Source organism: Neofelis nebulosa, chromosome 6 (assembly GCF_028018385.1).
Source record: "Neofelis nebulosa isolate mNeoNeb1 chromosome 6, mNeoNeb1.pri, whole genome shotgun sequence".
NCBI classification, from domain to species: Eukaryota; Metazoa; Chordata; class Mammalia; order Carnivora; family Felidae; genus Neofelis; species Neofelis nebulosa.
In genome coordinates this window covers 24,670,374-24,696,303 of record NC_080787.1, presented here as the reverse complement: position 1 = coordinate 24,696,303, position 25,930 = coordinate 24,670,374, and the positions used below count along the sequence as shown (strand labels likewise).

At 43.7% G+C, this 25,930-nt stretch overlaps 1 protein-coding gene and 1 pseudogene across 1 annotated transcript; one reads left to right on the top strand and one right to left on the bottom strand.

The window, feature by feature from the left end:
- LOC131513820 (large ribosomal subunit protein eL39-like) lies at positions 1 to 21,238 on the top strand. Its single transcript, XM_058733074.1, has 2 exons — positions 1 to 309; positions 20,882 to 21,238. Exon 2 carries the CDS (start codon positions 20,898 to 20,900, stop codon positions 21,027 to 21,029), a length of 132 nt encoding a protein of 43 aa, XP_058589057.1. The 5' UTR covers positions 1 to 309; positions 20,882 to 20,897; the 3' UTR covers positions 21,030 to 21,238.
- On the bottom strand, positions 15,344 to 17,491 carry LOC131515365 (small ribosomal subunit protein uS5-like; annotated as a pseudogene).
- Positions 21,239 to 25,930: the final 4,692 nt, after the last annotated feature.

The following is a 25,930-nucleotide window of genomic DNA, read 5'->3' as shown; positions in this document are numbered from 1 at the left end:
CCTACCCAGAAGCTGGAAGGAATCCAGAAGACACGGACAAACCCACAGCTCTCCCTTGAGAGAGAGCTGTGCCCTTTCATTTCTCAGGTCTACTGAAGCCAGAGAAGATTAATTGAGGGATTGCTTGCCTCCGAGGCGTTTCACTTAAGCAGGCTCGGTCCTGGATCAGCAATGTTCCAGGCTGTCAGGAGAAACACACACTTGGGCATCTCCTGTGTGAAATCCCCATAACCACAGCTTCTGACTGAGGGCTTTGTAAACCCTCTCCACCCTCGGGGGCCAAAGAAATCTGGTAGCAAACAGCCCTGGGTAGGTCTCCCCTTCTTGGCCATGTCTTCGAAATAAATTGGAGAGAATGATTACAGCTGAGTTTGAGAATTTACTGGCCTAATTCTTAATTAAATTCTCTTAATGGAAAACAAATTTATTCTTCTATAAAACAAAATCTGAGTTTAGAACCCATCTAGGATTTTTCAATACCCTCAGGGTCAACTTAAAAATCCCATTGCCGGGGCGCCTGGGTGGCGCAGTCGGTTAAGCGGCCGACTTCAGCCAGGTCACGATCTTGCCTCTGTGAGTTCGAGCCCTGCGTCGGGCTCTGTGCTGACAGCTCGGAGCCTGGAGCCTGTTTCCAATTCTGTGTCTCCCTCTCTCTCTGCCCCTCCCCCGTTCATGCTCTGTGTCTCTCTGTCCCAAAAATAAAAAACATTGAAAAAAAAAAATTAAAAAAAAAAAAAAAAAAAAAAATCCCATTGCCTTTCTTTCCAACGCAGATGTCCAGCAGGATGCTGTGATGGGGGTTTCCTTCCAAGAGACTCAGCTTGACAAATCTGGTCACAAAGTGAAAAATATTGATAAAGGTGTTCAAAATAACACACAATTCCATTCAAGATATTTGGCCCATCTTTAGCCTCAGTCATTTGCCTGAGTAAAATAAAGCAAGGAGCTATTTAGTCAGGGTTTTTTTGGGGGGATAGGGGGTTTTAGGGGGGTAGATTTTAGCATCTGTAAACATAATTATTTAATTCCTACATATTTAAGTCTATTAATGAATTTTTGTGAATACTGTGAGGTAAGGACACACACACACACACACACACACACACATATTTTTTGCCTCCATATCTTTGTTGAAAGTCAACTGATCATAAAGGTAAGAGCTTATCTCTGGACATTCTATTCTGTTCCATTGCCCCATATATCTATGCTTATGCCAATATAAGATTGTCTTAATTATTATAGCTGTATAGTTAAGTTTTTAAATCAGGTAGTATAAGTCCTCCAACTTTGTTCTTCTTTTTGAAAATTGTTTGGCTCTTCTAGGTTCTTTGAATTTCATATAACTTTTAGGGTCAAGTTGTCAAACTCTACCAAAAAACTCATGAGATTTTAATAAGGATTTCATGTAATTTCTAGATCAATTTATGAAGGATTTCCCTTTTTTTTTTTTTAAGTGTCTACTTATTTTCGAGAAAGAAAGAGCATGCATGCTAGTTGGGGAGGGGCAGTAAGAGAGGGAGAGAAAGGATCCAAAGCAGGCCCCATGCTGATAGCAGAGAGCCCGATGCGGGGTTTAAAGTCACCAGCCACGACATCATGAGCTGAGCTGGTCGGTTGCTTAACCGACTGAGCTACCCAGGCACCCCAGAAGGATTACCCTCTTAACTATATTGAGCCTTCTAGTCTATGTACATGGTACATCTCTCCATTTATTCAGATCTTCAGATAAATACCTGGTAATGTTTTCTGGTTTTAGTTCTTGCACTTCTTTTGTTAAATTTATTTCCAAGTATTTTATTTTTTGATGCTATTGTGAATGGAATTGCTTTTTTTTTTAAAAAAAAATTAAATGTCTATTTTTGAGAGAGAGAGAGAGACAGACAGACAGACAGAGTGCAAGTGGGGGAGGGTCAGAGAGAGAGGGAGACACAGAATCTGAACCAGGCTCCAGGCTCTGAGCTGTCGGCACAGAGCCCGACACATGGCTCAAACCCACAAGCCGTGAGATCATGACCTGAGCCAAAGTCAGATGCTTAACCAACTGAGCCAACCAGGCACCCCTGGAATTACTTTTTAATTTTATTTTTAGATTGTTTATTGTTAGTATATTGAAATACAATTAATTTTGTGTATTGGTTTGTTTATCCTGTGGCCTTGCTGATCTGGTTTACTAATTCTAGTAAGTTTTTGGAAACTCCTTAAAATTGTCTACATACAGGATCATGTTTCTATGAATAAAGACAGTTATGCTTCTTCTCTTTCCAATCTATATGCCTTTTATTTGTTTATTCTTGCATTATTTCACTGGCTAGAGACTCTGGGACAAAGTTGAATAAAAGTGGTGAGAGAAAATATTCTTTCCTTGTTCCCAGTCTTAGAGGGAAACATTAGTTTTTTTTTTCACTGTTTTATCTACTTCTTTTTTTTAATGTTTATTTTATTTTTGAGAGAGAGAGCAGGGGAGGGGCGGACAGAGAGGGAGACAGAAGATCAGAAGCAGGCTCCGCACTGTCAGTGCAGAGCCCGACGAGGGACTTGAACCCATGAACCATGAGATCATGACCTGAGCCGAAGGCAGATGCCTAACTGACTGAGCCACCTAGGTGCCCCTGCTTCTTTTTACTTTTTAGCTTGTGGTGAAATATAAAAGTCATAACATAAGATTTATCATTTTAACCATCTTTAAGTGTACAATTCAGTGGCATTGAGTACGTTCACATTGTTATACAACCATCACCACCATCCAGCTCCAGAACTCTTTTCGTCTTCCCAAACTGAAACTCTGTACCCCCTAAACAAAAAATCCCCATCCCCCTATCTTTCTAGCCCTGGACAACACCATTCTACTTTCTGCCTCTACAGATTATACTATTCTAGATACTTCATTATCAGTGGAATCATACAGTATTTATGTTTTTGTGACTGGTTTATTTCACTTAGCATAACGCCCTCAAGGTTCATCCATGTTGTAGTATGTGTCAGAAGTTCCTTCTTTTTGGGGCACCTGGGTGGCTCAGTCAGTCAAGCTTACAACTCTTGGTTTAGGCTCAAGTCATGATCTCATGGTTTGTGAGTTTGAGCCCCACATTGGGCTCTGTACTGGCAGTGTGGAGCCTGCTTGGGATTCTCTCTCTCCTTCTTTCTCTGCCCCTCCCCTGCTCTCTTTCTCTCTTTCTCTCTCAAAATAAATAAATAAACTTAAAAAAAAAAAAAAGTTCCAGAGCACCTGGGTGGCTCAGTCGATTAAATGTCCAACTTTGGTTAAGGTCATGATCTCACAGTTCGTGAGTTTGACCCCATGTCGGGCTCTGTGCTGACAGCTCAGATCCTGGAGCCTTCTGTGGATTCTGTGTCTCCCTCCCTCTCTTCCTCTCCCCTGCTCATGCTCTGTCTCTCTCTCTCTCTCTCTCAAAAATAAATAAAAATTTTAAACAACAAAAAAAAGAAGTTCCTTCTTTTTAAGGTTGAATTGTATTCCATTATATGTTCAGTCTTCACTATTAAGTATAGTGTCAGCTGTCAGGTTTTCATACATAGCCTGTATCAAATTGAGGAAGCCTCCTTTTATTTCTAGTTTTTTAAAAAAATTTTTTAGTGTTTTATGTATTTTTTGAGAGAGAGAGTGCAAGCTGGGGAGGGGCACAGAGAGGGAGACACAGAATCCAAAGCAGGCTCCAGGCTCTGAGCTGTCAGCACAGAGCCCGACATGGGGCTCAAGTTCATGAACTGTGAGATCATGACCTGAGCTGAAGTTGGACGCTTAAACGACTGAGACACCCAGGTGCCCCTATTTCTAGTTTGTTGAGAGATTGTATCATGAATATCATTGGATATTGAGCAATGATTTTTCTGCAGCTGTTGAGGACCATGTGGTTTTTTTGTCCTTTATTCTATCAGTATAGTGAGTTACATTAGTTGGATTTTGGATGTTAAAACAACATTGCATTCTGGGGATAAATCCTACTTGGCCATGGTATACAATCCTGGGCTTTTTTTCTAAGAGTTATAGCATTCTAGCCCTTACATGTAGGTCTGTAATCCATTTTGCATTACTTTTTCTCTATTATGGAAGGAAGGGATTCAGAATCATTCCTTTTCATGTGGATATCCAGTTGCCCCAGTGCCATTTGTTGAAAAGAATGTTCTTTCCCCTTTGAAAGATCTTGGGGCTCTTTCAACCCTTGTTGAAAATCAACTGAGTATAAAAGTAGGATTTATTTCTGGGCTCTCAGCTCTTATCCATTGCTCTCTATATATTGATACTTATGCTATACACTGTCTTGATTACTGTAACTGTATGGTAAGTTTTGAAGTCAGGAAGTATGAGTTCTCCAAGTTTGTTCTTTTTCACTATTGTTTTGGATAATCTGGGTCTGGCATTTCTTTTTTTTTTTATTTTTTTAATGTTTATTATTTATTTTTTGAGAGAGACATGTAGTGCAACTAGGGGAAGGACAGAGAGAGAGGGAATCACAGAATGCGAAGAAGACTCCAGTCTCTGAGCTGTCAGCACAAAGCCCAAAGCGGGGCTCAAGTTCATGAACCGTGAGATCATGACCTGAGCGGAAGTCGGATGCTTAACCGACTGAGCCACTCAGGCACCCCTGGGTCTGGCATTTCTTAAAGTCCTTTTAACTTCACCTGAGGATAATTGCCTTCTCTCAGTTGTGATTCAGGGTTATGCACTGTGCCAGTGGTTCTTAAGCTTGACAATATGTAAGAATCACCTGGGGAGCTGCCAATAAAGAGCTGCATCCAAGACCAGTTAAATCAGAACCTCTATAGTGTGAGGCTTGAGCACTGTTAGAACTGCCCAGCTAAGCTCAGCCCAATTTGCTGACTCTCAGAATAATGAACAAATAAAGTGGTGGTTGGTTTAAGCTTTGGGGTGATTTGTTACATAGCAATTGATAACTGATATGGAATCTGTATCCCACCTTGAGGACCTTTCTAGAGACTCTAACCTTGACTGGAGAATTCTACTTTAATGCTTTGCTTTTGCTATGGGAATGTATGATAGGAATAGTGTCTATTCTATCATTAGGTAGGGAAGGTAGAAGCTAATATGAAATTGTGTATGAGGTATATATTTTAAAACTAAATTTTTAGAAAGCTAAGCTTCCCTTGAGGAAGTTTCTTTTTCTCTCTAACACTTAGAACTGACTGGGGTGCCTGGTGGCTCAGTTGGTTAACTGTCTGACTTCCACTCAGGTCATGATCTGGCAGTTTGTGGGTTCGAGCCCCACGTCGGGCTCTGTGCTGACAGCTCAGAGCCTGGAGCCTGCTTCGGATTCTCTGTCTCCCTGTCTCTCTCTCTGCCCCTCCCCAACTCACACTCTGTCTTTCTCTCTCTCCCTGAAAAATAAATAAACATTAAAAAAAAAAAAACGTATTAACTGACCATGTTTTCATTTTCAGTTTGGCTGGTAGTAAACAAAAAGTAAAAATTAAGGCTTAATTATAGCAACTATATATTTCCTTATAGCTTGTAGTTTATGATACTTTTTTTTTACTCTTCTGTTATTAACTTTTATTTTAGCTATTATATTTATGTTATCTATAATCTTATTATTTTATTCATATTTATATTTAGTCATGTTATTGTACCTATCTTTGTGGTAAATCACTTTAAATCCCTTGTGGCAAAAAGTAGTATTTTAAATGCATATAAGACTTTGACTTTTCCTTTAGAGAGCCAAATATAGTGTGAAGAACTTTCTGTTTTCCATCAATATATGTTTTGAGTGCCAAGATAGGACATGATAACTGGCTCAGGGTGAAAAAGCAGGAAAACCTAGGTAAATCTTTATCAACTTGATCAGGGACAAGGATCCAGTGGAACTTGCCTACCATTTATCAGTCATCTTCTGTGCTGGATACTTGCCTAGACCACTGTATTCAAGAACTGGGCTGGGCAGTTCTTGTTTATTTTCACATCTGTAAAATGGGTTGAACAAGCTTCCTTCACAGGAACATTGAGAGGATTAAATGAGATAATATGTTGAGAGCACCCACCACAGAATGGTGGGTTTGTATATATTATCTCCTTTCCTCCTCCCCTTCCTCAATTAGATGCTGCAATAACTTACTAAAATTATTTGTTGGGGCACCTGGCACCCCACTGGGTGGCTCAGTCAGTTGAGCGTCTGACTTTGTCTCAGGTCATGATCTCACAGTCCGTGGGTTCGAGCCCCGAATCAGGCTCTGTGCTGACAGCTCAGAGCCTGGAGCCTGCTTTAGATTCTGTGTCTCCCTCTCTGTGCCCACCCCATCCCGCCTGTGCTCTCTCTCTCAAAAATAAACATTAAAAAAAATAGTTATATTTGTTACACAAAAAGAACATAATTTGTTAAATTGCAAATGAACCTTGTCACATCTTGATCAGAGAGAATTTCTAATCTTTTCTGGTAGGGAGTAGTGGACGTTGGGGAGGAAACAGAATGAGAGGCAGAGCACCTCCTGTGGTCCATGATAAACACCAGACAGCTTCATGTGGAATCTCCATTCTGAGGGCGTGAATAGCAGAAACATTTGGATGGTGGAAGACATTAGGGGAGGAAATCCATCCACAGCAGAAGTGGTGGGTGTGGAATGAGAATTGCCAGCAACAGCCGCCTTTCTTAGAGAATGGCAAGTAGGCAATAGAGAACAGAACTCTACTGTGTAGAAACTGTCGGTTCTGGGGCACCTGGGTGGCTCAGTCGGTTAAGCCTTTGTTCGACTCTTGGTTTTCAGCTCAGGTCATGATCTCACGGTTTCATGGGCTCGAGCCCTGCGTCAGGCTCTGTACTGACAGTGCAGCCTGCTTGGGATTCTCTGCCCTTTCCCTGCTCATGCTGTCTCTGTCTCTCTCAAAAATAAATAAATAAACTTTAAAAAAAAAACAAAACAGAAACTATCAGTTCTCCGGACTGCTGTTCCTTGTGCATCATCTCCTACCTGCCACACCCCTAACTCTCATTCCGCAGCTTCTCAGTCTTGACCCAGGACAGCAGCACAGTGACCGCAGTCTCAGCCCGTTGGGAACTGCCCCAATACCCTCCACATCTGATTGTCCTTCTTTCGCCTGGCTTCCTTGTGGTAAACGGACAAGTTCTTAAAAACCGGAGATGGAGGGAGCATGGCAAGAGACAGTCTTCTTTTGATGCTACTGGTTCTCTGAGGAGCACGGCTGAGCTTGGTGATTGGGGGTTCAGTTGTTCCTAAGACTGCTCATTCTATCTCAATCGTATTTTACAATCCAATACCCCAACTTACCTTTGTATTTTAAGATGAAGACAACTGCCTGTGCAGAGGCTTCCTTTATTACCTAGTGAGGAGAAATCTCAGGCTTTACCTCAAGTTTTCCATTGTTCTTCTGACCTCCCACTGATTTTGCCCCAGGTACAGCAGCGCAGGTTTACAGGGAATTCTCCCAAACCCACCACCCTTTTCATGCCCTGGCACGTGCTGCTCTGCTCATTCTTTCTGGAATGTCATCCTGACTTTTGTCTGCCATGAAAACGCCCGTTCATTGTTCGATATTCGTGTTTCATTTTTGAATCCCCACATAGAGGCTGTGGCTGGCCTCTAACCCCTCCTCATGTCTGCCTTGTGTCCTTGTCAGACTTTGTTTTTTTTTAATGTTTATTTATTTGAGAGAGAGAGAGAGAGAGAGAGAGAGAGAGACAGAATCCAAAGCAGGCTCCAGGCTCCGAGCGGTCAGCACAGAGCCTGACGCTGGACTCGAACCCATGAATCATGGGATCATGACCTGAGCTAAAGTCAGATGCTTAACTGGCTGAGCCACCCAGGTGCCCCAAGTCAGACTTTGTATTAATGATTTACTCATAGGGAAGTCTCCCATGCTTTTCTCTGAGTTCTCTGAATACAAGATGTCTAGATTATTCAAATGTACACTTCCAACGCTGTGCCTTCCCTTGTACGTGTGGGTGTGATGGACATTTTGGCCATTTTATGTTAAAATTCCCCCTCACAAGGGGGAATTTCTGAACTTAATGTACCTCCACAGGTTAACCCTTGACAGTAGGGTTATTTTCATCTTGGTTACTGGTTCAAATGAAAATGACACCCTTTGGGGGACACGCCCCAAAAAGCTAGTAAATTTTCTCAAAGTTTTTGTTTATCTATGGGATAGCATGATGCCATAAAATAAGTAATTATACATGTGACACATGTTATATGTGGGGTCATTAAAGACATGATGCTAATTGAATCTACCTCCCTGCAAGAGCTGTCTCTTAGCAATTAGTGTTTAGGGCCAGCTGTGGGGTGTAACTGCATAGCACAAGTTAGATCAGAAGAAAGCAGTGAAAATAAAAGTAAGCAAACTAGCCATCATATCAAATTTACCCAGATGTCATTCATACAGAAGTATCCTTTTTAAAAGTCTCTTTACATCACTTTTATTTGTGCTTTTGAGGAGGTCTATTTCACTTATTTTTTTAAGTATTTTCTTAAAAAATTTTTTTTAATGTTTATTTCTGAGAGAGAGAGAGAGAGAGCGCGCGCACACATGGGGGAGGGGCAGAGAGAGAGGGAGACACAGAATCTGAAGCAGGCTCTAGGTTCTGAGCTGTCAGCACAGAGCCCAGCATGGGGCTCAAACTCATGAACCATGAGATCATGGCCTGAGCTGAAGTCAGACGCTTAACTGACTAAGCCACCCAGACACCCCTAAAGTTTTTATTTTCTTCAGTAATCTCTATACCCAATGTGAGATCAAACTCACAACCCTGAGATCAAGAGTCTCATGCTCTTGGGACTGAGCCAGCCAGGTGCCCCTCAGGTGGTCTATTTCATTCAGTAGGTTTAATTAATGACATGCCCGATTTACAGTCAGTTCAGTCTTCATTTCAACAGTGGCTATTTCTGAAAATCAGTTCCTGATCCAATGGAAGGTTTAAGATCATTGAAATGAAATGGCAGAGATATTCAAAGACACTTGAAGCAAATAAAGGACGGTGTGTGCTCTCTTTTAAAAATGTCTCTGTCTTAGGGGTGCTTGGGTGGCTCAGTCGGTTAAGCATCCAACTTCGGCTCAGGTCATGATCTCATGGTTCGTGGGTTCGAGCCCCTGTCAGACTCTGTGCTGACAGCTCGGAGCCTGGAGCCTGCTTCAGATTCTGTGTCTCCTTCTTTCTCTGCCCCTCCCCTACTCACGCTCTGTCTCTCTCTCTCAAAAATAAACATTAAAAATTTTTAAAAATAAACATGTCCCTGTCTTAACGTTGAACTTAGACTTCATTAGTATTCCATGGATGTCACTTTTATTGCCCCTCAAAATCACCTCCTCGTGCTTCTTTCTCCAGCTCAGAGGGCACTGGGATTCTCTGTATCGCACAAACATATTTTGAGTATCTACTGTGTGCCAAGCACTGAGAAGTACTGTATCTCAATGTTCATGCCATTCTAGAGACAGGTTGCAACACCACCCTGCTCAGAGCCTGTCCCAGGAGGTGGAGGACGGCGCCGGGCAGCACTATCCTGGCGCAGCTGGTAACTCCTGGACCCGCCAGGGGGAGGATTTAAAGTCACATGCCTTCGCGGAAGGAGCGTGACTCTGTGCAGCTTTCACGATAGCAGAGTTTGTAATGCTGTAGAATAGGAAGCAGACATATTTTGTCTTAAAAAGTAAATGGAAAGGACTATGCAAGCCATACTGGCCTCTTTTTTTTTTCTTCTTCTTTGTTTATATTGAGCAACAGAGGGGCAGAGGGAAGGAGAGAGAGAATCAAGTAGGCTCCATACTTGGCACAGAGCCCAACACGGGGCTCGATCTCAGGACTGTTGATGCTCAATTGACTGAGCCACCCAGGCACACCCTCTTTTTTTTTTTTTTTCTACAGAAGAGAGGCTGGAAGAGTAAACGTTTTTGAGCTACACAAGCTTTCTGGCACCTGTCACCTGAGACATTTTTTTGTGACATTCCCATATATTATATGAGACTTGAGCTTCGACATGGCAGAGGAAATAAGTGCCACCAGAATGGTAAAACTTGGGCATAGACAGTGACCTGAGAGTCATTATCTTGGCATCGTGGGTTGACCCAGACAGCCTGTGGGTGTCTCATAACTCTAAAGGTCAATGTTGCTTCTCTCATATTTGCTGGAGCATATCTTCCCTGCTAATGATTTTCTTGCTTGCTTTTCTTTTCTTTTTTTTTTTTTTGTATCTAGGCATATGTTTGGTGCCTAACACAAAATATCTTTGGAATAAAAGGCTGCCCACCACCATCCAGTCTCCCAATAACAACCCATTCCAGAGAGCACCGTACCCACCTTGCATTCTCTTTCCTCCTTGTCTCTACCAATTCTTGTTTCATTTCATTTTATAAGATTTTTTTTTGAATTGTGCTGAAATATAGGTAACGGAATTTGCCATGTGCCACTTAGCCATTGAAAGTACAATTCAGTGACATTAATTACATACACGGTGTTGTACCAGCATCACCACTATCGATTTCCAGAACTTTTCTACCACCCAAACAGGAACTCTGTGAGCATTAAGTAATAACTCCCCATTTCCCCAGCCCCTGATAACTGCAATTACACTTTCTGTGTCTATCAATTTGCCTTTTGTAGATGCTTCATATAGATGAGATCATACAATATTTGACCTTTTGTGTTTGGTTTCTTTCTTTCTTTCTTTCAAGTTTATTTATTTGGAGAGAAAGAGAGAGTGAGATGACTAGGGGAGGGGCAGAGAGAGAGGGAAGGACAGAATCCCAACCGGGTTCTGCACTTCCTGTACAGAGCCCAGTGTGGGGCTCAAATTCACCGAACGTGAGATCATGACCTGAACCGAAATCAAAAGTCAGAGGCTTAACTGACTGAGCCACCCAGGCACCCCTTGTTGAGTTTATTTCATTTAGCATAATGCTTTCAAGGTTTGTCTGTGTTATATCAGAACTTTATTCCTTTTTTAGGACTGAATACAATGTTTTGTTTATCTATGCATCTGCTGATGGATGCTTGGGTTGTTTCTACCTTTTGGTGATTGTGAATAATGTGGACAAGTATCTGTACACTTGTTTTCAGTTCTTTTGTCTATATACCTATGAGTGCAATTGCTGGGTCATATGGTAATTCTACGTTTAGTTTTTGGGGGGAGACACCAGCTTTTCACAGTGGCAGCACCGTTTTACATCCCCATCAGGGTTCCAGTTTCTCCACATCTTCACCAGTACTTGTTGCTTTCTATTTATTTGTTTTTGATAATGACCATCCTAATGGTTAGAAGGCGGTATCTTACTGTGGTTTTGATTTACATTTCCCTAATGATTAATGATGTTGAATATCTTTTTACATGCTTGATGGCCATTTGTATTTCTTCTTTGGAGAAATGTCTGTTTAAGTCTTTTGCCCATTTCTTAAATTTGGTTGTTTGTCTTGTTGAGTGTTAGGAGTTCTTTTTTTTTTTTTTTTAAGTTTTTATTATTTATTTTTGACAGAGAGAGAGAGAGACAGAGCACGACTGGGGGAGGAGCAGAGAGAGGGAGACACAGAATCTGAAGCAGGCTCTAGGCTCTGAGCTGTCAGCACAGAGCCCCATGTGAGGCTGGAACCCACGAACCATGAGATCATGACCTGAGCTGAAGTCGGATGCTCAACGGACTGAGCCACCCAGGCACCCCTAGGAATTCTTTATATAATCTAGATAGTAAACCATTATCAGATATTTGATCTGAAAATATTTTCTTCCATTCCATAGATTCTTTTCACTTTCTTGATAATGTCTTTGGTGCACAAAATTTTAATTTTTTTTTTTTAGTTTATTTGTTTTGAGAGAGAGCAAAAGCAGGGGAAGGGCAGAAAGGGGGGGGGGGAGAGGGAGAGAGAGAATCCGAAGCAGGCTCCATGCTGATAGCAGGGCTCAATCCCATGAATCATGAGATCATGACCTGAACCAAAACCAAGAGTCGGATGCTCAACCAACTGTGCCACCCAGGTGCCCCGGGGTTTTAGCCCTTATATTTAGGTCACTGATCAATCTGAGTTATTTTTGTGTACGGTGTATGAGAGCCCAACTTCATTCTTTTGCATGTAGGAATCCCGTTTTTCCAGCATCGGTTGTTGGTAAGTCTGTTCTCTCTCCCATTGAATGGACTTGGCACCCTTGTTGCAAATCATTTGACCATAGACACATGAGTTTATCTCTAGACTCTCAATTTTATTCTGTTGCTCGATTTGTCTGTCCTTATGCCAGCACTCCACTCATTTGATTACCGCAGTTTTGTGATAAATGTTGAAATTAGGAAGTGTGAGTCCTCTCAATTTGTTCTTCTTCTTGTTTTTTTCTTTCAATTTGTTCTTCTTTCCCAAGATTCTTTTTGTTATTCATTACTTCCTGCAATTCTATGGAAATTTGAGGATCAGCTTTTACATTTTCTCAAAAAAAATTGCCAATTCTCCTTTGGTCTCTTCCCTTAAGGAAAATTCTAACAACAGCCTTCCTCCCCAAAGGCCACCCTGGTGCCAGCTCCTCTCAGGCCCTCTGCCTGATCCTTATCAGAAGTGTTGGTCCTACCTGCTTCCCAGGATTGGTTAATCACCTCCTCAGGTGCAGACTGCCAAGAGTCTGTTCCACTCAACCCTTTTATCAACATTGTGCATATGAGGTTAAGTCAAGTTTGAGTTCCTACACATGAAGCTCCTTTTGGAAGTTAAGAGCCCCTTTGACTTGGAGCTAAGGCTTTTTTTGAGCAGTATTAAGGAAGTACTGGGCAAGCTGGTGGGGTTGGGGCTTAGTGGTCATTTCTACGAATTGAAATGAATATGCTTATATTCTATCTCTGCCCTTTTTTGCCTGCTAATTCCATTTATGTGGACCTTTGGCATGTTGGCTATTGTTTCAGCATTAATTTGTTGAGCACCTAATATGCACTAGGTTTCACAGTGTAGCAAATACATAAGAAGCTCCAAATCCATGACCTCAAGGAACTTAGAGTCTCATGGGGGAGTTTGCATGGCATAAAAATGTTCCAAATATCTCAAGCGTGGGCATGGTACCTTATTTAACGTCATGATACATCTTATAGTATCACTATATATCATCTTATAGTGAGCCCTTATGTGATTAGGGCTCAGCCAAAGGACAGACCCACATGAGCTGTAGTGCTTCCAAGAGGTGTGTGGATGAGGCAATATATAAATTGGGCCTTGAAAGCCAGGTAGAATTTTCAGAGGAAGGGAAGAAGGGAGAGGGCATCCTAGTGGGTACAAGTGGTGTGCTTAGGGGAGAGAACCACAAAATCCAAGACAAGGTGGGAATAAGTTTAATATCTCTGCCAACCAATCAGAATCTGTCTTAGTGCAGTCTACTCATATTCAAGGGCAGAGTAGACCCAGCTGAGGGTGGGGACAAATTGAGAGGGCCCTGAATCAAAAGGAATTGTTTGGAGTCATTGATGTCCCAGGACCTATGAGATCATCTTACACAGCTTTGGTAACCACTGCCTTTCCAGTTTCTAGAGGACTCCTTGTTCTCAAGGTGAAGGCAGAATATGGCTCTCACATACACATCAGCTGGGTGCAGGTGCTTGGAACACCACCCCCTCCCACCCCCACCCTGGGCACATCCATCTGCCTCCAGCTTTCATTCTGTGGCCACTACCTCTTGTCACCACACACCTGGAATGACTGAAATGGTCTTTCACCTGATCTCTCTGCTCCCAGGCTCACCTCTGCTCCAAACCACAGGGCATAACATTGTCGTCTAATGTGCTTGCAACAACATCAACATCATGGGGGTCCTTTGCTCAAGAGTGTCTTAGAGCTTGGATCTAGACTTTCTCTTCATGATCTTTCCAACTTTAAGTGTCCTACAAACTTCCTGCTGTGCCCATAAACAAAGCAATCTCATGCGCTTCATTTATTCAGTCTTTCAACCATTTCCTGACCACCTACTATACCTCAGGCATAGACAGTGTGACAAACTGAACTGTGTTTCCCTCAAAATCCTATCCTCCAGCACCTCGGAATGTGACTGTATTTGGAGACAGGGTCTTTAAAGAGGTGATTAAGTTAAAATGAGGTCAGTAGGATAGACTCTAATCCAGTCTGACTGGTGTCCTTATAAAAGGAGGAGGAGTTTAGGACACAGACACATGCGGAAAGAAGACTGTGTGAGGACCCAGGAAGAAGGCAACATCTGCAGGCCAAGGACAGAGGCCTCAGAAGGAATCAATCCTGCCAACACCTTGATCTTGGACTTCCAGCCTCCAGAACTGAGAAAATGAACTTGTGTTGTTTAAACACCTCCGATCTGTGGAACTCTGTTGTGGGAGCCCTAGAAGATGAACACAAGTGCCTTGCCCAGCCTGCTCAGTAGTGGCCCCTCTCCTCTGACATGCCACACACTCCCTCCACTTCCCTCACATGCCTGCTCCTCTGGCCTGCCCTCATCTAGCCTGACTCCCCACTCGAGCCCAACTCAGCCCCTTCATGTCTCTTCTCTGACCACCGCGGCCGCAGGGTTCTTTCTCCTCCAATGACAACATCTATTCCAAATTATTCTCTAATCTTCTTTGGTGCATTGTCTTCTCTCCCAAGACCATAAAACTTCCCAACATCCATGGGCTTTCCCCCTGTCTCCTATGAAGAGAGAGAGCTAAGGTGCGAAGGAAGGGAAGGAACCAAGAGTGACTGATTTCTGTGTGTTTGCCTGGAGCCACTGGGCGGACTGTGGTGCATAGTAAGACAGTAAAGACTGAGCGAGGAAAAGATTTGTGTATTTATATGTGCATACACTCTTGTCTTATAAAAATGATATATTATGCAGTTGTCCTTCCTTATCGATGGGGGATCCATCCCAAGGGCCCCAGTGGATGCCTAAAACCACAGAGAGTATCCAACCCTATATATACTCTGTTTTTTCCTATATGTACATGCCTATGATGAAGTCTAATTTCAAGAGATAAACAATAATAGACAATAATAAAATAAAAACATTATAAGAATATACTGTAGTAAAAGTCAGGTGAATGTGATCTTTCAACATAGCTTACCAGACTGTACTCACTCTGCTTCCTCTTGTGATGACATGAGAAGATAAAATGCCTACATAATGAGATGAAGTGAGGTGACTGACGGAGGCACTGTGATATAGTGTTAGGCTGCTACTGACCTACTGATGTGCCAGAAGGACAATCATCTGCTTACAGACTGAGGTTGACTGAGGGTAGCTGACCCCCTCAGATAAGGGAGGACTATACCACATACTGTTTTGTAACTCAGTTTTCTAACAGCAACACTCATGGGACATCTTCCATGTCAGTGTTTATAAATCTATCACATTCTTTTCTTTTACAGGATTTACTTCACTTTAGTTTTCTTGTGTAACACTATGTAGTGGCCACAGCTGGAGCCGGGATCCCCTGTATAGAGACTTTGGTGTGGGCCTTCCCAAGACGGTCAGTGAATTTCTAGTAGGGAGACTTGGCAAACACTGTCTCTTTCCAGAAGTCAGGGGTGAGATAACCGTAGGTCTTGGAAATGGCATCAAAAGTGACATGGATCGGGGTGCCTGGGTGGCTCAGTCTGTTAAGCATCCAACTCTTGGTTTCAGCTCAGGTCACGATCTCACAGTTTCATGAGCTCGAGCCCCACATGGGGCTCTGTGCTGGTAGCACAGAGCCTGCTTGGGATTCTCTCTCTCCCTCTCTCTATGCCCCTCCCCCACTTGCACTGTCTCTGTCTCTCTCAAAATAAATAAATAAATAAATAAATAAATTTAAAAAGAAAAAGTGGCCTTGCTGAAATTGCCCACAGTGTCAGTACAGCCCCTGGGTGAGGGGTGGCAGTTGTTAATACTGGCCATCACCAGTAGCTTCTTGGGCACAGGGGCTGAGACAGTGCCTTTGTGGGCAGGGATGCCAGTGCCTCTGTGGGCAAGGATGAAACACACCAGCACAGAGCCACAGGCGCTGGCTACCTTGCATGAGACAGTGTGGGGCTCACCAACCTTGTTCCCCTGGTAGCCTCACTTCACAGGGACAATGGAAAGTTTGTTCAGTATCATGGCCCAATGGATGGCAGTGACTACCTCCTTGGAGCACTTAAACCCAAACCAACGTGTCCGCAATAATCTCCGATGGCAACAAATGCCTTGAACCTAGTCTTCTGGCCAGCAGGGGTCTGCTTTACACAAGCATAATCTTCAAGACCTCATCCTTGAGGGGCACCTGGGTGGCTCAGTCCGTTAAGCGTCCAACATCAGCTCAGGTCATGATATTGCGGTTCATGGGTTTGAGCCCCACATTGGGCTCTGTGCTGACAGCTCAGAGCATGGATCCTGCTTCGAATTCTGTGTCGCCTTCTGTCTCTGCCTCTACCTGCTCACAGTCTGTCTCTGTCTCTCTCAAAATAAATAAACATTAAAAAACAAAAACAAAAACAAAAACAGAAAAACTCTCACCCTTGAGGAATGCCCCCAGAAAAAAGTCCATGACCTCGGAGTCCTTGAGGGGCAGGGAGAAGAGATAGATCTCTTCCAGGGACTTCATCTTCATGTCATTGATCAGGTGGCCCAGCTTGGTGACAGGGATCCACGCCTTGTCCTCAGTCGTGCCTCTGTGAGCTCCCATTCCAGGTCCGTCCTGCACCACCAGCATCATCTACTAATTGGTGTTTTCTTGGAGATGGAGCTACCACACTCTTTTTAATATGCAATATATTCCATGTATTTCTCTCAGTCTTTTTAAATTTTTTTTATATTTTTAAGCACACTGTGCACCCAGCATGGACCCAAAGCAGGACTTGAACTCATGACCCTGAGTTCAAGACCTGAGCTGATATCAAATGTCGGACGTTTAACTGACTGAGCCACCCAGGTTCCCCATATCTCAGTCTTTTTAACAGAAAAAAATCAATGGCGTTAATTTTATTAAAACTGTTAGAATCTACAATGTGGGTGAATACATACTTTATTCCAAGATGGGTCTAGGTTGCCTTCGGAAAGCGAGGGTGGGTTAAAACTCAAACTTTCTATGGGAGGGACCATTGAAGCCACCCTCTAGAGCTCCCATATTTTAGAGATACAAAAACAAAGAGCTGGAGGATTTGATGATTTTTCTAAGGTCACTCCAGTGGTAAATGCTCAAACCAGTGAAGAATGCAAATCTCCTGGGTCCTTCCCACCATATCATAGTGCTGCTGAAACAGAATCTAGGCATCCCTTCCCTGGGGTTGCTATGCCGGGTTCTATTCCTTTAGCTTAACAGTCATTTTTTATTTAACAAGAAATTAAAAAAAAACATGGAACTAAACGTGACCTTGGACGTGAGTTGGTCTAACCTTAGAGATGAGAAAACTGAATATTTCCTGGGGAGGGTTCTGAGCGTGATAAGTATGTCATACAATGAAGTCATACAGCATGTGGCCTTTACGGCCCGGCTTTGCTTAAAATCATAAACCTGAAGTTGTTCGTCTATTTCAGCCCCTCCGGTAGCTTCCTACTGTACTTGCACGAAGCCCACACTCTTTCTTCCCATGGCCTCAAAGCTCCATTCCTGTCTGGCCCCCTTGGCTCATCTTATTGTCCCCTTTGCCCACTGTGTGCCACACTGTCCTCCTTGGCTGTTCTTTAAACAGCCAAGGATTGATTAACAATCTCTTTAGCGTAGGACCAACTGGCAGATGTTAGAAGAAATACAACCTTGGTCTTTGATGAACTTATAGTATGTGGGAGTGGGGGGCACGGATAGGATTCATTCATTCCTTCAGTTGTTCAATACAAAATCATTAGCAGTATATATATCCTAGGCCCAGAGCTGGGTACCAGGGTATCAAGTCCAACAGGACAGGGACCTCAAGTTCAGCAGGAAGGAGAGCCAGTTGGAAAATAGCATGGACTAAGTATGGGGATGATTGGAATACAGAGGAGCACTCCCCACATTTCCTGGGGGGCCAGGGAGGCTTCTCAGAGAAGGTGACCCTCCAGTTGTGTCTTAAAGAGCGTGAGAAGTTAGTAGACGTGGAAAGCATCAAGGGGTAAAGCGGAGGTGGCTCAGGATGATCAGAGACCTGGACAACAGCACGTGCAAGACTTGAGTGTGTGCAAGGACTTGCTGCGTGCAGGGAGCATGCTTGCTTTTTTATCTTGGGGGCTCCTCAGAGCAGTAAGATGTACAGCCAGGCCATGGCGTGCACGGTCTTACAGGCTAAGCAAAAAAATAAAAAATAAAAAATAAAAAATAAATAACAAAATAAAAAATAAAACAACCAAAAAAATTAAAAAAAAAAACCCAACAAATACAAAAGAAAAAAAACAACAAAATTTTATTCTGCCAGTTATTGGCATTGGAAGTTATAGGTGGGATCAGACAGGGTTTTGTGTTGTTTTTTTTTTATAGAGCTCCTTGGTAGCATAGAGAGCACTGGATTTATTCTTGTGTCACTGCAGCCAGGGGCCAGGTGGGAAATTATTTTATTTTATTTTTTTAACCCTTCGCAGGTGAGAAAACTAATGCTCAGAAAAGCCGAGCAACCTCCCCAGAATCACACAGGTAACGAGCTGGGTGGAGATGGCAGGCTTTCTATCTCAGTGCCACAAGGACGGTCCTGCCCCAGCTCCCAGATGGGGATGTCTTGAACTCACACAGGGCAAGGGAGGATGACCAGAGGGGACAGATGTGAGAGAGCTGTCTCAGAGGCTGATTTGCAAGGACCCGAGTGAGATAGAGGAAGGCATCTGGAATCCTCCAGTTTCTGGCCTGGGCCCTGTAAGAGGTGACGGCGTTCCCCGCGGTGGGGAAACGAAGGAGCTGACGGACGGTAACAAGCATGGGCCTTGTGATGATACAGGGCAGGAAGGGAGCCCGCAGAGCACTAGGGCTGCATGAGAGCAAGCAGGGCATCTGGAGAGGGTATCAGGAAAAGGTCCGAGTGGACCTATCATTTAAAATGCATTTTGGACTAGGGGCGCCTGGGTGGCTCAGTTGGTTGAGCATCCGACTTCGGCCCAGGTTGTGATCTGATGGTTTATGAGTTCAAGTCCCACATCAAGCTGTCTGCTGTCAGTTCAGAGCCTGCTTCAGATCCTCCGTTTCCCTCTCTTACTGCCCCTCCCCTGCTCAAGCTCTCTCTTTCAAAAATAAGTAAACATTAAAATTAAAAAAAAAAAAATGCATTGGGCACCTGGGTGGCTCAGTCTGTTAAGCATTCGACTTCAGCTCAGGTCATGATCTCTCGGTCCGTGGGTTTGAGCCCTGCATTGGGCTCTGTGCTGACAGCTTGAAGCCTGGAACCTGCTTTGATTCTGTGTCTCCCTCTCTCTCTGACCCTCCTCTACTTGCACTCTCTCTCTCTCTCTCTCTCTCTCTCTTTCTCAAAAACAAACATTAAACATTTTTTTAAAAGGGGCACCTGGGTCGCTCAGTCAGTTGAGGGTCCGACTTCGGCTCAGGTCATGATCTCAAGGTCCGTGAGTTTGAGCCCCGCGTCAGGCTCTGTACTAACAGCTCAGAGCCTGGAGCCTGCTTCAGATTCCGTGTGTCTCTCTCTCTGCCCCTCCCCCACTCATGCTCTGTCTCTCCCTCTACCTGTCAGAAATAAATAAACATAAAAAAAATTAAAAAAAAATTTTTTAAATAAAATGCATTTTGAAACAGGCAGGGAAGCACGAGCTTGTGTTGAGGAAAAGATGGAGGTAGATTTTGGTGACGGTGCACCCACCATTGGTGACCTTGAATATCAGGCAGAGTGAGGCACTTTGAGCCAAGGAGTACAAATTTTTGACTGCGCTTGGGGAAGGGAAATCTGTCAAGGTCGATCTAGGTTGATTTGGAATGGATAGAGAACGGAAGTGGGGAGACCAGTTAGGAGGGTTTGCAATGGTGTGGGGAGGAAGTAATGGGAGCCCGGATTAGGTGGTGACATGGATGTGGGACAGAAGAGGGCGGCATGAAGAGATCAGTGCACATGAGGTCAATATGCTTTGATAACTAGATGTCAGCAAGTTGTTCAAGATCATTTTGAAAGTTTTGAGCTTGGACTGAAAGAATTAAATTCCGCTTTGGAAATGCTGACTTAAGACAGCAACTGCCTCACCAAGCAGTGTGGCCCAGAGGAAGGCTGGAAATTTGGAGAAATGTCAAGACCAGAGTCACAGTTTGGGATCATCCTCACAAAGGTGACAACTGAAGTCTTGACAAGGGCTGGCATTGTTGAGGACCGGGTGGGCAGACACAGAACAAGGGGCCAGAAAAGCCTCATGGTGCAGCCTGAGGAGGCGGAGGGGAGGATCAGGGCAGTGGAGAGGGTCGGAAGTCCAGAAGAGGAATTGCGAAGAAGAGGAGGCAGATATAAAAAGTCACTTCAGGATGCCCGGGTGGCTCAGTCGGTTAAGCATCTGACTTCGGTTCAGGTTATGACCTCATGGTTTGTGAGTTCAAGCCCTGCATCCGGTGAGTCCTGCTTTTCTCCAAATCTGCCCCTTGTGGTATTCTCTCTCTCACCCTCTCTCTCCCTGCACCCTCTCTCTCTCTCAATAAAAATAAATAAATAAATAAATAAACAAACAAATAAATAAAGTCAGTTCAAAACCCAGAAACTCAATGATTTAGTATGCTGCCACTGCATTAGTATTTCCACCCTAAAGAAAACTTTTCTCCATTACTACTGCTGTGATACACTGGAACTTTTTTTTTTAAGTTTATTTATTTATTTTGAGAGAGGCAGAGAGAGTTGGAGAGAGAATCGCAGGCAGGCTCCGCGCTGTCAACACAGAGCCTTACACGGGGGTCAAACTTGCAAACCGTGAGGTCATGACCTGAGCCGGAACCAAGAGTCAGATGCTTAACTGACTAAGCCACCCACGCACCCCATACACTGGAAGTTATTAAAAAAGACTTTCCCTTCTCTCTCCTTTTCTCTGTGTCCAGTTGCCTGTCCCTCGCCATGTCTTCCCACAAGACTTTCAGGATCAAGCGATTCCTGGACAAGAAACAAAAGCAGAATCATCCTGTTCCCCACTGGATTTGGATGAAAACTGGTAATAAAATCAGGTACAACTCTGAGAGGAAGCATTGAAGAAGGACCAGGCTGGGTCAATAAGGGATCGCACACAAGATGGCACACAAGGTTATGCTGTATGAAGGTCACGTGTTCCTATCCTATTACTCTGTAAACATCACAACTGCCTGAACAATGGATATGTTTTATCAGGAAAATGATTTTTCTCTGCTACTGTGCTTCTGCACCAGTGTGTTCGTTCAGTAATAAATGAGACATTTGTTGGGGCGCCTGGGTGGCCCAGTCGGTTAAGCGGCCGACTTCGGCTCAGGTCATGATCTCGTGGTTCGTGAGTTCAAGCCCCGCGTCAGGCTCTGTGCTGATGGCTCAGAGCCTGGAGCCTGTTTCGGATTCTGTGTCTCCCTCTCTCTGACCCTCCCCGTTCATGCTCTGTCTCTCTCTGTCTCAAAAATAAATAAACGTTAAAAAAATAAATAAATAAATAAAAATAAATGAGACATTTGTTGGAAAAAAAAAAAAAAAAGAGTTTTCCAAGTACTAACAGAGACCAAAAGAGAATACAACAAATAACGGATTTGCAAGGTATTCGGTTCTCACCTAGCACAGCCAGGTTGTTCTGAGGGACTCATGGGTTTCATTCCAAAGGGGAATAGGGCCCTACCATGTCCTCAAAGGTGGTATGGCTTCTTTGGGTCCCTGTCTGGGCTCCTCTCTTCCAAGGATTTGACTGGCTATTTCCACTTGACTGGTTTTCTTCTGCCCTCCTTACACACATGGTATCTGAAGTCTGGACAAGAAGGCCACCCACCCAGGGCCTGAGTTTTCTTCTCCTTTGCCCATCACAAGTGACCTCTTGTCCTGGTCAGTGACACTAGGAATCACATCACTCTTCAGATGAGATCTTGACTCTACTCATGGCCAAGAGTACAGTGATGGATAAAGAGATTGCAACCTTATAAAGGATGAAATAATAGGGTAGGGGTTGCAGTGTCTGAGATCAGAAGGCAGGTTTCTCTCAGAGTCAGATGTAGCAAACGTTGTCACGGATGAGGAGGCCAGGACGGACAAAGAGCCTCTGGAAAATGATGAGAAAGGCACCAGTAGTAAGGCAGTTGACCAGAGCGACTGTAAGGGATTTCAGAGTGAGTGTGGAGGAAATGAAAACCAGAGAGACATCTGACCCTTTCTCTCCTGCCTTGGAAATGTTAGGATTCCGCCTTTCTTCCGCATCCCATACACTATGGCTGCTCCCGTTCCCTGCTCCAGTTGCTAGTCCAGGTGGTTCAGCCAGGGAGAAGCAGAGGCCTCCCCGTTCCTTCTGGACTCACTCCCCTCTGTGGAGTGGGGACCCCTCTGCCTTTCTGAGCACCAGCTCTGGAGGCCCACTTGGAAGGTGCAGCCCAGGCAGGGTTTCCATCTTTTTCATCTGCCCTCTCCTTGCTTGCTCCCCTGGCTTGTAGCAGGCCCTGCTTTCTCTACTTCTGCCATCCTGTGAAAGTCCTAAATCAGGACTTTTGAGTTCTGCTGGGCAAGGACAAGAAGTCACACCAGGGAAACAGGTGCAAGCATTGATGTTCGTTTGTTTCTGCTTTGGAACCACAGTCATCACAAGAGACAGTAGAGCAAATCTGAGAACGCGTACTCGGTGATGGATTTTCAGGCTACAGATCTGAATCCCTTCTTATTTATAGTCAGGCTGTTTACCCCCAATCTACCAAACATGCCACTTTTTCTTCCAGGACTACCAAGCCTCTTCTTGTTGAGGTTGTTACAAAGAAGGGACTGTGTCCAGTCTCCCTGTTGCATTCCACATACGTATGACAAGAACGGTGCTCATTACTTAGCCTCCACCCCTAGAGAAAGTTCCAGGATGGGTCTAAATAGCAGGCAGTCTCTTTCCCCTGACAACTTATTTTCAAGATAACTATTTGTCTCTTACTCCCTGTGGTTATGGCGGTAACATCTTCATGGCTCTATTTTTGGGCAGGATGCTGGGTCTTGGCTGACAGAGCTATGCTTTCAATAGCCATCGATGGAAATAGAATGCAAAAGATTTGGAGTCTAAATTCTGACACTAATTAACAGTATGATCCTAGGTAAGTCATTTCTCCTCTCTGGGCTCAATTCATCCATAAATAAAAGGATCGAGGATGTGCCAGTAAATCTTTAACAATCAACTTTTGGTGGAAGAGGAAAGGGGGAAGAAGGAAGCCCTGATTTGTACTGCTTGTTAATTTCTCTGGTGTAAATATCCCACCAAAGTCAACTGGTTCATAAATTTCCTGAAAATTTAGCAATGGGTTCTGGTGAGATAGTACCAGCCAGTTGCAATACAATTTTGGATAAGATCAATAATACACATTGTTTTAATCCTGAAATTCTTTGATATGATAGATCTAAAAGTCCCTTCAGACTTCAAATGCTACAATCCTGTGATTCCAACACTGGATGATTTTTTTTTTAATTGCCAGGATACACCCAAAGCCTGATTCACAGACCTCACTCACTGTGTAAGTTCTTTGGCATCCTGAATGAACTTGGCTTTGGTCCAGATTCAGAGCTATCCTCCCTTTTGAGCAAGCAGCTCTGGCCAGAGGCCTTTGAACTAGAGGTGCTCTGAAACTATCATGGCCTGGGAGTTGGGACTTTGGGTCTTGAAACTTCAGGAGTCATTGTTACTGCCTTCACTTGAGTGGTCAGATGGGTTATGATTCATCACCATGTGATTTCAGCCACTGTTTCCCAGGATGCCTGGAAGCAAGGAAGGCCTGGAAGCATGGAACAGACAGAGGAAAAACAGGGAGGAGGAGAAAGGGACGTGTCTAGGGTAGGGCCCCTGCTGACTCGTAAGCAGGTGTGAGTCACTCCTGTCTCCCTTGGCAGCCACACCTTTTGCCCAAGTTCTGTATGCCAGGTGGAGAATTTGCCTACACCAAGCTCCCTTGATCAAGTCAGAACAGGTTTCCTGAGCAGTCATTCCCATTAAATTAATGGAATCAAAATAAGCTGATGTCTCTTGAAATGTGATTTACGTATTTCTTTTCTGTTTCCTAAGTGCTTACAGAGGACCCTGAGAGTGTAGAAGAGAGAAAAGAGGAAGAAGCATACTTTAACAGCCAGGAGGCTGGAGGCTGGGGGTGGTGGTTATATTATCCATTCCTGCCCTCCCATCCTCCTAAACAGCTTGCTAAAGAAACCAAGCTGAATGCAGTGAGGAGTGTAATGGCCAAGAATCTTCATGAGTTACTGGTAGTATTATGATCAAGATCTTTCCACTGTGTGTGTGTGTGTGTGTGTGCGTGTGTGTGCACACACGCACACGCACACATGCGTGCAACTACTATTGAACTAAGGAGAAAAGGTCTAGGGGCACCTGGGTGGCTCAGTTGGTTAAGTGCCAACTATGGCTCAGGTCATGATCTCACAGTTCCTGAGTTCAAGACCCACATCAGGCTCTGTGCTGACAGTGTGGAGCCTGCTTGGTATTCTCTTTCTCTCCCTCTCTCTCTTTCTCTCTCTCTCTTTCCATTTCTCTCTCTGCCTCTCTCCCATTTGTACTCTCTCTCAAAATAAATCAACAAACTTAAAAAATTTAAAAAAAGAAGAAGAAGAAGAAAAGTTCTAGAAGGGAAACACTTGGCATATAACTAACTTTCAAACCCTTAAGGTCACACCTCACATCCATCAGGATCCTACCATCAAAAACAAAAACAAATGTTGGAGAGGATGTGAAGAAAGTGGAACCAGGGTGCACTGCTGACGGGGATGTAAGAATATGGTGGAACCACTGCAGAATTAGCATGATGAGTCCTGAAAAAACTAAACATAGAATTACCATATGACCACAGCAAGTCCACTGCTGGATATATATCTAAAAGAATTGAAAGCAGGACCTCAAAGAGATATTTGTATGCCCGTGTTCATAGCAGCATTATTCACTTTTTACAGGCAAAAAGTGGAAGCGCCCAAGTATCTATCAGCAGATGAATGGATAAACAAAATGTGGTCCATACATACCGTTCTATTCAGCCTTAAAAAGGACAGAAACCCTAGGGATGTTGGCTCAGTTGGCTGGGCGCCAGACTCTTGATTTCACAGTCATGGGATCTAGCCCCGCGTCAGACTCCACGTTCAGTGGAGATTCTCCACTCTTGAGATTCTCTGTCTCTCCCTCTGCCCCTCTCCCCAGCCTGTGCACTCACTCCCTCTCTGTCTCTCTCTCTCAAAATAAAATTTAAAAAAAATTGTTTTAAAAAAAAGGAACGAAATCTTGACACATGCTATAACTTAGGTGAACCCTGAAGGCATTATGCTAAGTGAAATGAGGCAGTTATGAAAAGACAAACGTTGTATGGCTCCACTTACAGGGAGTAGTCAAATTCACAGAGATAGAAAGTAGAATGGTAGTTGTCAGGGGCTGGGGGTAGAGAGCGATGGGAAGTTAGTGCTTAATAGGTAAGATGATTCCATTTGGAAAGATGGAAAAAGTACCATGGATGGATAACGGGGATGTTTGCACGATGATGTAAATGTACTTAATCCCACAGAACTATCACACTTTAAATGGCTAAAATGGTAAATGTTATACTATGTATATTTTACCACAATTAAAAAAAATCCACAGGCACACACACACACACACACACACCCCTTGGGGACAAACTGTTTGAGTTTGAAATCCTGTTTCATGGCTTGCTAGAAATATGAGCTTGGTCAAATTACTTGACCAACTTGAGCCTTTGTCATCTGTCCCATGGAGAGGACAGTGATACTCACTTCTTAGGGCTATTGCAAGGCTTAAATGAGACACCCCAAGTAAAGCACTTAGGACAGCATTTGGTACATAGTAAGTGATCAGTGGTAGAGTTCTTAGGCATCATGGTTGAGGGTCAACTAGAAGCTGACCATGGGCAATCTTGTGCAACTTGTCCTCTTAAACTTGATCCAAGGAAGTGAAA

Coding starts and splice junctions, on each gene's coding strand:
- LOC131513820 (XM_058733074.1), top strand. CDS start 20,898: ATGTCTTCCCACAAGACTTTCAGGATCAAGCGATTCCTGGACAAGAAA.